We start from the raw sequence: 15563 nt of genomic DNA, 5'->3' as shown, positions 1-15563 counted from the left end.
TTAAAAAGCACTGGGTGGAAGTTATCAGTGAAAGAACACCTCTGAGCCTGCCGCCCCTCAACATTAACCACCCCTATCACATAAAGAACTGGCTGCTAGGATTGCCAGCGCTGGGTCGGGAAACTCCTGGCAATTTGGGGCTGGAACCTGGGGAGGGCAGGGTTTGGGGGGATGGACCCCAGCAAGGTATAATGCCGTAAGGTCCACTCCCCAAAGCCGTCATTGTCTCCACGAGAACTAAACCTTGTCATCTGGAGATCAGCTGTAATCCTGGGAGATCTCCATGCCCCACCTGGAGGCTGGCAACTGAATGCTTGTTCCCAGCCACGTTTACCCACACATCCCACATCCTAACGTGTCCAGGACCTCTTTGGTAGCTGGCAGTGTTTGCTTCCCTGACCTGACAAGCTTTCCTGCTTGTCCCTCAGCTAGAAATGCAGCCCCTCACCTTCTCAGAACAGACCTTGGAAGTGGCCACTTGCTTGGGTGGGATGGGGAATAGGGATCCCAGGTCCCCCAATGGGGGCAGAAGATCCCCCGCTCCCCCCCCCACCCCCCACCACCACGCAACTGGCTAGTGGGGAGGGAAGGTGGGGGAACCGGCCTCTTGGGCATGCTCTGGGAGTGATGCCATCGCACTTTGCAGTGGGCCAATTTGAGCTCCCAATGTCAGAAAAAGTGAGTGCTGCTGCTGAGCCTTGGAGACCTGGATTCAAATCCTTCTGCAGCTCTCTGTACAGCTTTCAGCCAGCCACTTTCTAGGCTTGACCTACCTCATGAGGGTGTTGTGAAGATAAAATGGATGAAGGGAGAACCATACAGGCTGCACTGAACTCCTCGGAGGATAAAAATATAAGAGTTTTTTTCCCTACCATTGAGATCTTTACTTTATAAAACTATAGAGACGGGTGGCTATTTTGTATTACATTATCCAAACCATAGATGTGCCAGTGTGAGTGGAACAAAAGGCACAGAGACAATGGAAAGAAAGAAGCTCATATTTTGACTCCTCTGATATGAGGCCAGAGTGGCTTCCGTTAAATAAAACTACCTTCCTCACTGTCAAGTCTACAGTTGTGCTTTCTCTTTCCTGGCAGGCCCCCTGTGCGCCTTTAAAAGCCAGTATAGACGTTCACCAGGGGAAATTTTCTTTTATTGGTGCATGATGGGAGGAGCTTTGCCTGCTTCATTTCCTCCTGTTACCTCGTTGCTAAAGGAATGGGAGACTGTCCAGATCAGTAAAGGTAGCAACCTACCCACTTGTGGCAAGCAAGTGGGAGATTTAGAGATCCCGATCCGAGCTCATCTCTCCTCTTTCTCCAGAGCTGGACAGTCCCCGGGACCTGCGGTTCAGTGACATCCGTGAGACCTCCGTTGTGGCAAACTGGAGGGAGCCATCGTCTCGCATTGATCGCTACAAAGTTTCCTTCCAGCCATCAGATGGAGGCAGGTTTCTGGATCCTGTTACCCCAGGCTGGGGGTGGGGACAGGGAAGAGGGAGCCGATGAGATCAGAGAAAAATGGGAGGAAACAGAAGAGGAGATCAGGAGATATTAATTAAATTGCAGGGAGTATCAGAAAAGATTGGAACTCAGGTCTTCTGTTGCAGGGGAGCCTAGAAGTATCTCTGTGGACGGATCCAAGCTAAGAACAATCATCGGAGGCCTGATCCCTGGGACCAGTTATGAGGTCAGTGTGATGTCGATCCGGGGCTTCGAAGAGAGCGAGCCCTTGGTGGGCTACGTCACCACAGGTAATTCTGGACAAAATCCTTCAACATTGTGTGTGTGTGTGTGTGTGTGTGTGTGTGTGTGTGTGTGTTAATGATCCTGGATGGTGGGGTGGGAGGGAGGCGAGAGGAATGGGCAAGAAACCTCCCAGACAAGTATGCAGCAGGTGTGCTCCTAGTGAGTGCAACAGCTCTTCCTGAAGTGACGTTTATTGCATCGGGAGTGAGCATGCTCCCGCACTTCACAGGGGCCAATTTTTTGCCCACACTGGGCTGAATTGGCTCCACCCAAAGCATGGGATCACCCCTGCAGCCAGTGTTATGTCGTCACTTCAGGAAGTGATGTCATCATCACATCAGCACACATGCGCTTTGCACACATGCAGAAAGGAAACTGGTAAGTGCCAGGTTCCCTCTTCCCTATACAGGAGCGTATAGGAACCTGGTAATCCTTTTAGTGCGTGCCTGCATGCACGTGCGTGCATGCACGTGCGTGTGTGTGAGAGAGGGGGGGGGCACTGTATGGACGTATGGACTTCTTTGCTAATCAGGGTTGAACCTGCTTAGCTTCTGAGATCTGATGAGATTGGGCTAGCCTGGGCCATCCAGATCAGGGCACATTTATACAGCGATAACAGTCATCAGTCTAGCACTCACTTTTTACCACATGAAGGCTGCCTCATACCTCAAGTGAGACTGTATGTTCATCCCGGCCAAGGCTCCTTTTATGAAGCCGACCACTGGTCCGTCTCTACTGTGACAGGTAGCATCATTTTTGGTCTGAGGCAGCAAAAGTTCTTTCTGAGTCCTGCGAGCTAAGATATTTTAATTGGATTGACACAGGCACCTTCCACTCACAAAACAAGCACTATACCACTGAGATTTCAGCCAGCTGCAAGTTATCTTTCTGTCTGCAGTATGATCTTTCTAAAGATCATGGAAGGTTTATAAAACTATGAGTGGGTGAATGAATGAATGAATGAATGAACGAACGAACGAACGAACGAACGAACGAACGAACGAACGAACGAACGAACAAATGAACAAACGAAAGAACGAAAGAACGAATGGGAAATGGTTCATTATTTTAACCTTGCCTCTTCACCCCCAAATCCTTGGACATCTGTCTATTACTCTATGCACATGTGCACTGTCTTAGCCCACTCTTGAGTTTGCAGCCCATCCCACACACCAAGGTTTCTTGGGGGAAAGAGTTGAGGTTCTTGTGGAATGGACAAAGGAGGTTGGTGGGACTGGTAACCCATGATTACCCTTTCCTCACTACACAGTTCCAGATGGTCCCTCCAACCTGAGAGCTGTTAACGTGACTGATTCCTCTGCTGTCCTGACTTGGCAACCTGCTGTGGCCGAGATGAACAACTACATCGTCACTTATGGACCAGCTGGTGGTAAGAGTGGGACATGGGCAGAGATAAAAGGGCTCCTGTTCATTCATTCATTCATTCACATTAATAACATTTGATTGAATAACATTTGATTGAATGGTATTTGTAGTATTTGTCCACCTTTCTCACCGAGTAGAAGCAGAGCTGTCTCCTGGGATCCTGCGAGTCTGTAATCAGCTTATCTTACATTGGTCCACAAGCAAAATGTACAATGGGCTTCAGCTGTAGCCCTTATTAAGTTCATTTCTCAGCCTTTTGAATAAGATGAAGTGGAGCCCTCATTCAGTTCTGCCAGTTCTCCTGCACTAACGATACTGGAGCTTAGAACAAACAAGCATAATTTAAGAAAGGCTCAAAAATGTGTATAAAAAAGCCTTGAACTTCGTAGAAAGTGACCACTTCCACAAGGACTGCCTTCTTCCATATGAACCTCCCCATTCACTCTAGTCATCTTTAGAGGGCCTAACTTGGGGGGATCGCACCATCTGAGGCTAGACGGGTGGCAACCCAAGAAAGGGCCTTTTCGGTCACGGCACCAAAACTTTGGAACTCCCTCCCCAGGGAAATTCACCTGATCTCCTCTATTGCTGTTTTCTGCCAGGGGGTGAAGACTTTTTTGTATTGTGTGTCATACCCCAACAACTCTTACTGGCTCTCCTCCTTGTTCTTTGTGTTGTGTGTGTATTCATTGAATTGCTTTTATACTTTTAAAAATGTTTTCTTTTTTAAAAAACGTTTTAATGGTCACTGCCACGGGGACTCTATTTGGGTGGAAAGGCAGCATCACAATATTTTAACATAAATGATAAATAAAGTGGGCATGCCTGGTGCATGCAATGTTGCTGCCTTAGACAAAAATGTATGATGTAGAAAGCTGTTCCTGACCTGCACTCAGTTTTATGCAGAGGCAAAAGTGGGCAGAATATTCTTTCAATGTCCTCAGAGTCATTAATTTGTATGGAGCACGTCACTGTCCAAGATCCTGTTGTTACTTAGATCCTTTTAGCCAGGGAGTTATGGCAAGGCTGGTCCTACAACCTCTCCTACAGGATATTGCATTAGATGGTTCTTCAGTCTATTCCAGCAGGGCTTGTCTTCTGTTCAGACATTGCAATGGGAACTTCTATACAGTGCATCTCTCTTCTCCCTCTTGCAGGCTCTAGAGTCTCTGAATCTGTGCCAGGGAACCGGGCCGAGCTGCGGTTGACAGGGCTACGACTGGACACAGAATATCGGGCCAGTGTCTATGGAGAAAAGGAAGGAAACCGTAGCTCACCAGTCAGCGCCACTTTCACCACTGGTATGTGGGTGGAACTGAGGAGGAGGGGAGGCATCGGGGTCCTCATTTGCGGGAGGGGCTGTGACTCAGTGCTAGAGCCTCTGCTTTGCACGTAAAAGGTCCTAAGTTCAGTCCCTGGCATCTTCAGAGGAAAGGACCAGGCAGTAGGTGATGTGAAAGACCTCCGCCTGAGACCCTGGAGAGCCACGGCCAATCTGAGTAGACGATACTGACTTGGATGGACCAAAGGTCTGACTCAGTATAAGGCGGCTTCATGTGTGTTCACTTGGCAGGACGGTGAAGGGAAGTTCTCGCTGGAGTTTAGAGACCAAGTGAATTTGAGAGGGAATAATTTCTCAAGCAAATTCTCCTTGCTGCAAGTGCTTTGCAGAATTTTGGATTTGTATGTTACCACTTCATACAGTTTTTTAACATTCCCAATTAGGGCCCTTGTTGGAGATAAAGTGCTGGACTTTGCCCTGACCCACCAAAGTCAATTCATATATACTCTTAAAATACAGTGCCAGGAGAGAGGGAAGACAGAGGGGTCCCTCCCCTGCCATCCCCATGTCAGATTAAAAGTTGTCCTTCTCTGTTTACCTCTTTTATTCTTCTCTTTTCCCAGGAGCTGATGGACCACGAAATCTCCAGGCTACCGAGATCTCACCCCGTAGCGCTCGTCTTACCTGGTTACCACCCCGGGCCCCGCCTGGCGGTTATCTACTGAGCTACGAAACCCCGTATGGACAAACAAAGGTACCTTACTACCCTGCAAGGGTATTGCCATGCACTGTCACTTCTGCATGGTGAAGAGCAACAGGGGCACCACTATGGGGTTTACTGTCCTTTCAAAAAAAGTGTCTTTGTAATTTCTTCTATTTATAAATATACATGAAGAACCTATAGGAAACAAACAGGTACTCTTACAGCAGACAACAAATTGATTGAGATTCCCAAGAAGAGTCCCTATAACGCAAAGGTGTTCTGCTTTCCACAACAGCTCCAAATGCCTTCAGGTCCCTGTTCAAATTCCCAAAGTTCGACCTTTTCCTTTCACCCTTGGCTTCAAGGGGATGTCACATTCCAAAGGCACGGGGAGAGAGAAAGATCTCCAGCTGTCAAGGGAGCTTCTCTCGTCATTAGCGTCCAATCACAAAACATCACTCCATCATCCTGGACTACTAGTAAGCCATCAGTTAAACCAAGGATAGTCTTCCAGCATCCAACTGTGTTTGATGACAGGCAACTGAGAAACCCTTCTCAATATAGCATTTGTTCATCTTTGGCATGAGAACAGGGGTATTAAAAACATATATACCCACATGGCCCTGTTTTTATCTGAGACATGGGGGAGTGCATGGACAGACTGACCACAGAATTGACTCATGTCATGCGCGTGAGGCCTTACAATGTTTTGTGTGAGAGGCCGGTCTGGGCTCTGTTTCAGAAGATAACAATGACAATGTTTGGAACTGGGAGGACAAGTTTAATTCCTGTAACGTTTGTCATAAATTCATAGAAATTCAGAGAAGTGTCTGAGGCAAAGTCAGGTTTTGTTAAAGTGACTTAATAACAAACAGATATATAGAGTGATTCCCATCCAAATCTTCCTTGGCTGCATGACCAAATTCAGCGCTGTGGAGACTGCACCATAAATAAAACCTGAGTTGGAGCTGCTCTAGAATCTCGTATTCTGGAACCACTAGAAAAAGACGGACTGATGTTCAAATAACCTTTTATCTGTGGGCCACTCACTGGCTTGTATCCAAACACACAGTCCAGAAGACGTAAGGGCACTTCCCTCTTCAAAAGAGAGGGCACTGATTCTTACTTTACCATCAAGTTCTAGAGGGTCCACTGACAGCCCCACCTCCAGGAACCAGATTGGTGGGGCTGCAGTGGGAGGGGGAAGTGGGGAAGTCCTGCTCTGCAAGGTTGGCTCCACAAAACGATCTTCTTGGTATCCTAGCTGAGTTCAAAGGGTTGTTGTGAGAATAAAATAAAGGAGGGGACAAATATGTATGCTGCCTGGAGCTCCCAAGAGGAAAGGTGGGATAAAAATGTAAATAACTATTTTAGGCTAGCAGAGTCACTGAGAAAATGAACTGTCATCCAGCAGATCTCTGATTTGGACCTCATAAATTCATTAGGTGGCCTTTCGTCTCTCCACCTAAGTCCCCCCTCTGTAATACGGGGCTAACAATACAGGCCTGCCGTACAGAGGTGCTATAAGTGTAATTATGATTTAGTGCTATAGAAATGCTGATTATTATTATATAGGCGTGCTCGCTTTTCACTTGGAATGTGCCCCCACACCACACCTAAATTTCAAAACTGGTGTGTCATGTAGGATGGGGGGTTGCTTCCAGCTCTGGAAACACAAGCCCCAGAACTGCTTGAGTGTACAGAAGGGGTTGTGTGCTTCTATGAATCCTGGCTAATGAAGCTGACTGAACCTGAACTGAACCTGGGTCCATCAAGTCCTGTCAGCTACTCTGACTGGCGGGGGCTCCCCAGAGTCTCAGGTCTTTCACATCACCAGTGATCTGATCCTTTTAACTGGAGATGCCAGGAATTGCCAAGTAGAAGCTGTACCATTAAGACCGGGCCCCTCCCTAAACAAATGTGCCTTTTACTGAGTTAGACCCTTGGTTTACCTCATCATTTCAACTGGAGATGCCGGAGACTGAACCTGGGACCTTCTGCATGTCAAGCAGCTGCTCATCCACTCAGGCACAGCCCTCTCTAAATGACATGTCAGTGTTCAGAGGCAGTCTCTTTTTCTCCATACCAGCACGGGGGCGGAGGCACACAGGAGGTGGCTTTTACCTCTGTGCCCTCTGAGGGCATCTCATTGGCCAATGGTCTGTCGGCTCCTTTAGTTTCCAGGAAATGAGTATGGCGATCTTGGAGTGATTTGCATGTGGATTTGAGCCTTTGAAAAAGACAGTGTCAAAATGGGAAAGCAGGCTGGCGGCACCCGTCAGGCTCTTACAGCCCAATTTTTGGGTGGTTTCAGCTGTAACCATTATGCAATGTTGTCGTTTGAAGATATTCAGCTGCAACCACTAGGCAATGTTGGCATCTGAGGATACTCCACACAGTTTTCAAGCTCCATACAGATATTAACAGCTTTGGAAGAGAACAAGATCAAAGAAACTATAGTTTACAACTCTGGAAATTGGAATTGATTACTTAAAGTGAATTGGAAGGATTGGATGCTTTATGAATATTTATGATTATTTATAAATATTTATTGGTGATAGACTAGTTGGATTTTAGGTATTTATTGTAGTATATTTATCACATTTGAGCACTTGCACTTCTGTTTGAATTTTTAAAAAATATAAAAAATATAAAAAATTATATAATATAACCTTCAAGGTCTGTAAGTTGTTTAAAAGGACTTCTCAAAGCAGGTGTTGAGAAGACCTGACTGAGACATGGCCCTTCAGAGTGGACAGTGTCCTCTGTCGATCTGTTTTTTTACCCTACTCATACTCCAAGGAGCTTACACCAGTTTATAATGTTCTCTCCATCATATCCTCCCTGCAGTCTTGTAAAGTTAGGCTTGGGCAAGTAAGATTGGCCCAAAGCCATTCCGAGGCTTCATGGCTGTGAGCTCTCTAACCACTACACCACACTGTCCACAGCATTTCTGACTCAGCCCTCAGGAGTGTCATACATTTGTGTAATTTGTGGTTGCACATATCTTTTGCACGTAAGTAGCCTCCAATTCAATCCCCAACATATAAAGTTTTAAATCTTCAGTATTAGAAAATCTCCTGCCCCGAGACATGTTCATTTCCTAGAAGTTTAAAAGAAAAGCTAAGGGGAAGAGCCTGGTGCAGTGGTTAGAGTGGCAGACTAGGACCTAGGAAAGCCAGGCTCGAATTCTTTCCCTGCCATGAAGCTTACTGGATAAGCCACTTTCACTTGGTGTGACCTGCCTCACAGGGTTGTTGTGAGACAAAATGGAGGTAGTTCCTTAGAGGCAGGGTGAGATAGAAATGTAATATATAGATAGAAATCTCTGCCTGACATGTTGGAGAGCTGCTGCCAATCCGAGCAGATGGTGCAGGGCTGGATAGTCCAATGGCCGGACTCCATAATGTAAAGCACCATTATCTGAATAAGAGGGAGAGTAGTATGTTTTTTAAAAAATGGTGGATGGATTTTCATCCTCCTTTATTTGCTTCTCCGCAGGAGATCACCGTGGATGCTTCCGTCACCTCATATGAACTCCAGGACCTCTTTCCTTCCAGCCGGTACCAGGTTCAAGTCCAGGCACTGAGGAGAGGCATGCCAACAGCCCCCACCTCTACGTCTTTCACCACTGGTAAGAAACTTACACGTTTCCTGGGTTTTCCTGTACTCAGTGGGCTATGAACTCTGAGGACGTTTTCATAGGCAAAGTTCCAATCAGTTTGTGAAACTGACACCGGTTCAGAAGGCTCACTTGTGTGACAAATTCCTCGGTTTCAGTTCTGCCTCGACACCCATGAGACATCCCTCTATAAACTGAACATGAAAGGCTTACGGGTGAGTTAAACCACGTTTCTGAGAACAATGTTATTAGAAGCATGGAACGCACTGCTGGGTTTTCTGAAACGCGAGGGAACGTGTGCATTAATTACTGCAACCCGACAGATTGGATCCACATGTGCGACCGAGCAAGGAATATTTGCAAAGCTTTGACTTCCTGTTGCTGGACGTGGGACACACAAATACATTGTGCTCCAAGGTTTTTTTGGAAGGGATTTATGTACATGAGTTGGTTCCAGTTCTTTAGGAATTCAGGGCCGCAGGTGGAGCAGGCATTTCCCCATCTGCCTGAAGACACAGCCGTCAGTTCCACCAAAGGCTCCCTGAGCACCGCAGTGTGCATAAGAAGAGCCTTTCATAGTGACCAGCCAGTTACTCCACATAGCAAACTACGTGGCATAGTGGCCGAGGCCTTCCATGTCATGCTTTTGCCGGACAGAAGCACCAGGTTCTGAAATCAAGCTTCAGTTTTGCTAACATAAAGGCAACTATTGTGTGTTTTTTATGTTTGTGGTCTCTGTCTTATGAGGGATCTCTGAGCTCCCAGTTAGTGCCAGAGGCAGATTCTAATAGCTACTGGCGTTTACATTTCCCGAAGGAGAGCAGCCATTGCTTCCTTGTCTCAGCAAATGTCGCTGCTATCTGCGATCTTTTGGGGCCAGGGCACAAGAGAATCTAATTAATAGTGCAATCCGAAGCAGAGCTGTGTCCTTTTATGACCCGTGGACTTAGGAGCAGAGGCAGACTGGGAGGGGGAAATGGCTCCGGAAAAGAAGTTCCCGAAGGGGGGAGGGAGGGAGGGAAGAAGGGGCAGCCTCCACCCCAAATCACATGAGACTTGGGTAGACCGGGCAGCACCTCCCTTGCTCTGTCTGGGACATGGGCAGGACAGGCGCCACCTCCCCAGCACAGCTTGGAGCTCAGGTGGGCCACATGCTGGGCCTCCACTGCTCTGCATGGGGCTCAGATGGACTGGGTGCCACCTCCCTAGCACAGCAGAGGGATGGGGTAGGTCGGGCTCTGCCTTCCACATTTCATGTTTATTTTTTATTTATTTATAGCCCACTTTCCTCCTCAATGGAAACACAAGTTGGCTTACATAAATTCTCCTCTACTCCATTTTATCCCCACAACAACCCTGTGAGGTAGGTTAGGCTGAGAAATGTGACTGGCCCCAGGTTACCCAGTGAGCTTCTATGGCAGAGTGAGGAATCGAACCTGGTTCTCCCAGACACTTTTAATTGCTACCCACCACATTGGCTCTCTTCATGTGTGGCTTGGGTGGCCTAGGTAAAGCCTCCCCTGTGCAGAACGGGTCTTGGGCAGGCTGGGGGAGGTCTTCTGCCCCTGGGCTGGCCCAGCTGAGGTGGGGGGGAGGCCACAGGCCAACTAGGAGATTGCCTGGTGTACGGAATGGCCAATCCACCCCTGCGTAGAAGGGTGTAATTCTCCTTGATTGCACTGTACATGTGCAAAAACACCTCACACGTTACCTCTTATGCTTACCAGAGGCCAGGCGACAAGCCAAAACCAATGACATTCCTGATACACCACTATGGCAGCCGTGCTAGGGAGATGCCTGTCCTCAGGCATGGAGCAGCTGGATGAGGCCAGCATAAGAGCAGACCTGTTGTCCATGACAGCGGCAGGGCAATAAAAATGCTGTGACTCAATGGCAGGGCACCTGTTTGACATGTAGAATGCCCCCGTCCAACCCCCAGCACCTCCAGTGAAATGGTTCTGGTAGGAGGCGATGGGAAAGACCTCCACTGAAAGCCTGGAAGGCTGCTGCTACTGAGTAGACAGCCCTGACCTCAATGGACCAAGGGTCTGATTTGGGGAAAGGCAGCTTACACCAAGGACAAGGATTTCAAGTCCTGGGATGTAACTCCTGGACTCGCATCCCCCACCAAAGGGCAGGCACATAAATTACAACCAGGGCTTTTTCCTGGGAAAAGAGGTGGTGGAACTCAGTGGGTTGCCCTCGGAGAAAATGGTCACATGGCTGGTGGCCCCGCCCCCTGATCTCCAGAAAGAGGGGAGTTGAGATTGCCCTCTGGCGCGGAGGGCAATCTCAAGTCCCCTCTGTCTGGAGATCAGGGGGCAGGGCCATCAGCCATGTGACCATTTTCAAGAGGTTCCGGAACTCCGTTCCACCGCGTTCCAGCTGAAAAAAAGCCCTGATTACAACTATTCCAAACTGTGGGATGGGGGCTTCCGATATAGCCAGCGACCTCTGTTTCTCTCTCCCTCATGCCCTTTGGGATGTTGTGCTTAACATACAGTCCTAAGAGAAGTTCTGGCAACCCCCGAAGCTTGCTTTCGTTCTGGTGCTTTTTTGCGTGCAGGTCCTAACAAAGAATGAAGACAGACGTAACATTTTCAGTGTGGTTGAGCCTACAGTTTCTGGATGCTGTTTGCAAAACCAGGCCCACCATAGTTAGGGTGAAGACAGGCTTAGGGGATTTCAGGGCAAGTCCATGGGGGAAGCACAGCCACCCCCTCTCTGACACACGCACAAGCCTTTTCCGATGATCGGATTGGTTAAAGCACAGGATGGATTTGCACAGCACTGACTGGCCAGCCTGTGTCAATCACGAAGCAACTGCTGCCTCCATGTGGTTGTGCACAGGGCTGATCATGTCCCCCCTCCCTCCTCTTAGACCTCCCTGTATTCAGCACTGATTGGCTAGTACTTGTGCCAGTCAAGAAGCTCTCCTGCATCGGACCTGCTTGTGCACAGCATGGACTGGCTTGCTCTGATGTTATTCAGGAATACTGTTCCCCTTCCAGTTTCAAACTTTATATGCCAGAGAGTTAGCCATATTAGTATGTTGTAGCAAAAGAATAAGAGTTTGTTGTCCTTTCCCGGAAAGATTTATTAGGGCAGAAGCTTCCATGGATTAGAGCCTACTCCGTCAGATGCATGAAGTGTTATGCTCAGTTGGGTGATATATACACACACTCACATGGATCTAGGGGGGAAGGGGAAACCCTGTAAACAATGGGGCCATGAAAAGGCCATGAAATGCAAAAGGCATAGTCTGTGACATGGTGGTTTGGCCCAGTTTGGAAGTTCTTTGCTGTATTCCCTTGTATAGCTACGTCAGCCAACTGAGGTCACACTACACATCTGATGAAGTGGGCCCTGCTCCAGGAAAGCATCTGCCATTATAAATCTGTTCGTCTTTTAATGCTTGAATAAACAATGAAAAAATGTTTTAAAGTTTAGAAAATAAAGCCCCAAACAAATACTAGAGTTAATAAGCCAGCCAGCTGCTTCAGGGGGTTTGGGGCAGGGGTCAAGGGGACTGCCTGCCTAAAAATTATCTAGGCCTTCAATCTGGAGGCTGTCCGTGGGGGAGCAAAAACAGAGAGGCAGAGGCCGCCTCACAGAGAAAACTCTCCGAAGGTATTTTGGTCTGCACTCTCAGACCGCTTTGTCAGTCTTTACACAAGCAATTGTTTACTGTTCCCAAATGAATTTTTCCCCAATAGACCAACACTGCTGTTTGTGTTTGTTGTTTCCCAGCTCTTGCTGGAACAAATTAAGAGACAGTTTTTAACTCCTGGAAAGTGCCTTGAAGGGTTTTTTTTTGTCCAAGAAGCAATTTCAGTGAATCACTTCAGGGCCTAAAGTCGCATCACTTCAGTGGATCTTGTGTGTTGTCATGAGGGTTGCCAGCTCCAAGTTGGGAAATTCCTGGAGATCTGGGGGGTGAAGCCTGGAGAAAGCGGGGTTTGGGGAGGAAAAGGACCTCCGCATGGCATAATTCCATAGAGTCCACCCTCCAAAGCAGCCATTTTCTCCAGGTGAACTGGCCTGGAGATGAGCTGTAATTCCAGGAGATCTCCAGCCACTACCTGGAGGCTGGCAACCCTAGTTGTCATTCTTAGCATTTCTGATAGGCCCATTTTCATGGCTGATATTCCCAATTTTTTTTTTTTACACCATGAAGAAATACAACATTTTAACATGTTGCCAAGAGGCTAGGAGAAAAAAATGTCCTGTACCTTCTCTCGAGGTTTAGTATGCAGAGATGGGCAGCTGAAATTTTTCATGGCATGGAGGTCAACAACATCCCCTAGCATTTGGTGCAGATTAAACTGATATTAAAAAGCACCGATGGAGGGCCCGGTTTAAAACGTGGTCTGTCAGATAGAAGGCTTAGGCCGCAGTGCTAGCACTTTTAAGTGTGCCTGGAAACAAATTGGAAGCTGGCGAAAATCTTTCAGCTTTTTAAGAAATGTACACTCTACAGGGAGTCTGTGTGAACCACTTAGGCTGCCATGCTTAGAGCCACTTGAAAGTTCCAGAGAGTATTCAAAGGCAGCTCCTTGTACAATGTAATACAGTAGTCTATCCTCGATGTTACTAAAGCATTGCCTTCTACTCTGCGAGAATCGCCTTACTCAATCAGGCCATCCAATTTAGCTTTCCATTATCAGCAGCAGATAGCCAGATATCCCAGGGACGCTCATAACTAAGACATAAAGATAGGCAGGGCTTTTTTCAGCTGGAACACGGTGGAACAGAGTTCCAGAACCTTTTGAAAATGGTCACATGGCTGGTGGCCCCGCCCCCTGATCTCCAGACAGAGGTGAGTTGAGATTGCCCTCCGCGCCATGGTGTGGAGGGCAATCGAAATTCCCCTCTGTCTGGAGATCAGGGGGCGGGGCCACCAGCCATGTGACCATTTTCTCTGAGGGCAACCCACTGAGTTCCACCACCTCTTTTCCCAGAAAAAAAGCCCTGAAGATAGGCCATGTTGTTGAAAGCCAGCGTGATCCTTCCTTCATGCTCAATGTTTTGTTTTAAATGTTTTAATTGTTGTTTTTATGTCTTTGTATGTTTTTAAGCTCTGGTTTGAACTGTTTTGTGTTCTGTTTGATTTTAATGGTTTTATAATGTGATTTTAGTATATTTTAACTTGTTAGCCACCTTGGTCGTCCGTATGAGGACAGGAAGGTGAGGTATAAATTTTGTTAAATAAATTAAAAAAATTAAAAAAATAGAATACTAGAAAAAGATTGTGGAGACCTGGCTCTGCATCTCTTCTTGGGTATGAAGTTTTCAGAGTGACCTTAGACCAATCAACCCTCTCATCTTAGCCTTTCCCACAAGGGTGTAGTGAAGAGGGAGAAACACCATATATGCTGTCCTGAGTTCGTTGTATGAAGGACAGGATTAAAAAAAACCCTAAATAAACAATTAGTGGTTTTAATTTCATTGATGTAAATTGAGTGAAGTTTTAGTTGTTTTAAAAATCGATTTACCTGGAAACCCTTTGAACACATTGACAAAAATGGTATAGAAATAAATAATAGATGGGTAATGAATGATATCCACACCCTGTTATATGCCCTCAGCATCTAGAATTCAAAGGTATACTGCCCCTGATTGCAGAGGTTCTATTCTCATCTCTGATCACCAATAGATCCATTCTTTCTGTCCGCTACAGGGCACCTGACTTATCCATTCCCTCGGGATTGTGCAGAGGAGAGCTGGAATGGCCCGGGGCCATCTCGGGAAACAACAATTTATCTGGGGGGCAACCGGAACCGCCCTATACAGGGATACTGTGACATGGAGACTGATGGTGGAGGCTGGCTGGTAAGCACAAAGGGTGTGGCAGGACAAGGGTCAGAATGTTATTTGTTTTACTTTATTCACCATATTGATCTGCAAGATTCATGGTTAAAATAAATAACAAAGCAGCATTCTACATAAAACAACTAGCGATCCAGAGATCCAGTGTGAATCAGTAGTTTGTGGAGCAAGATTCGGGCCCAGTAGCACCTTAGAGACCAACTAGGGCTGTTTCCACACGTCTTCTCCCCCTCCCGGAAAATGGCGCAAAACTTACAGAATGGCGTGTCTTCATAGCGCGATTTTCCATCATGAATTCACTTCGTGGCGTGTTTTCTGATGTCATCGCGCCATGAAGCAAGGTCATGTCGGGAAATCGCGCCATGAAGGCGCATCGTTCTGTAAATTTTGCGCCATTTTTCAGGAGTGGGAGAAGACGTGTGGAAACTGCCAAGATATCCAGGGTGTGAGCTTTCGAGAGTCAGAGCTCCTTTCGTCATACACGGCTACCCACCTGAAACTATCAGTCGTTTGTGTGTCAGGTGAGGACCAGGGAGACTCAAGTTCAAGTCCCCACACTGTTAGGGAGGCCACTGAGCAACAGTGGGCCAGTCACCATTTCTCAGCCTAACTTGCCTTGTAGGGTTGTTGTGAGGACAGAATGTGAGGAGGAGAGGAGAACTATATTTGTCACCCACAGCACCTTTGGGGAAGGGGATGAAATAGATAGCTGTGCAATCAATACACCATTCAAACATTGATTTAACAAACATTCTCTCCTCAAAAGAAAGCCCTGCTTAAATTGACAAAAGTAAAAAACAACCCACCAATTGACAAGCCCCATCAACAGACCAGCTGTAGCAGAAGACAGTATAACATATCCACTGAGCAGATGATGGCTTTTAACTAGTTTTCAACAACTGCTATTCAAGGTCCTGTATAATCTGTCCCCTTCATTCAGCTCCACTTTTTCAGAAAGTTAGTTTCAGGTGAGTAGCCTTTTGAGTCACCTTG

General features: G+C 47.1%; 1 protein-coding gene across 3 annotated transcripts in view; it reads left to right on the top strand.

Moving 5' to 3' along the window:
• Positions 1-15563, top strand: part of TNXB (tenascin XB) — a 137101-nt gene that overhangs the window by 114827 nt on the left and 6711 nt on the right. For all 3 annotated transcript variants that reach the window (XM_054978894.1, XM_054978895.1, XM_054978893.1), the window contains 7 exons: positions 1324-1446; positions 1610-1753; positions 3019-3138; positions 4292-4435; positions 5040-5170; positions 8621-8753; positions 14422-14573. In XM_054978894.1, coding sequence (XP_054834869.1) covers positions 1324-1446; positions 1610-1753; positions 3019-3138; positions 4292-4435; positions 5040-5170; positions 8621-8753; positions 14422-14573 — 947 coding nt within the window. The remainder of the gene's footprint in view (positions 1-1323; positions 1447-1609; positions 1754-3018; positions 3139-4291; positions 4436-5039; positions 5171-8620; positions 8754-14421; positions 14574-15563) is intronic.

Source organism: Eublepharis macularius, chromosome 4, assembly GCF_028583425.1.
Source record: "Eublepharis macularius isolate TG4126 chromosome 4, MPM_Emac_v1.0, whole genome shotgun sequence".
In the NCBI taxonomy this organism is placed as follows: Eukaryota; Metazoa; Chordata; class Lepidosauria; order Squamata; family Eublepharidae; genus Eublepharis; species Eublepharis macularius.
Note: the sequence above shows the minus strand (reverse complement) of the source record. Positions and strands in the feature narration are given on the sequence as shown.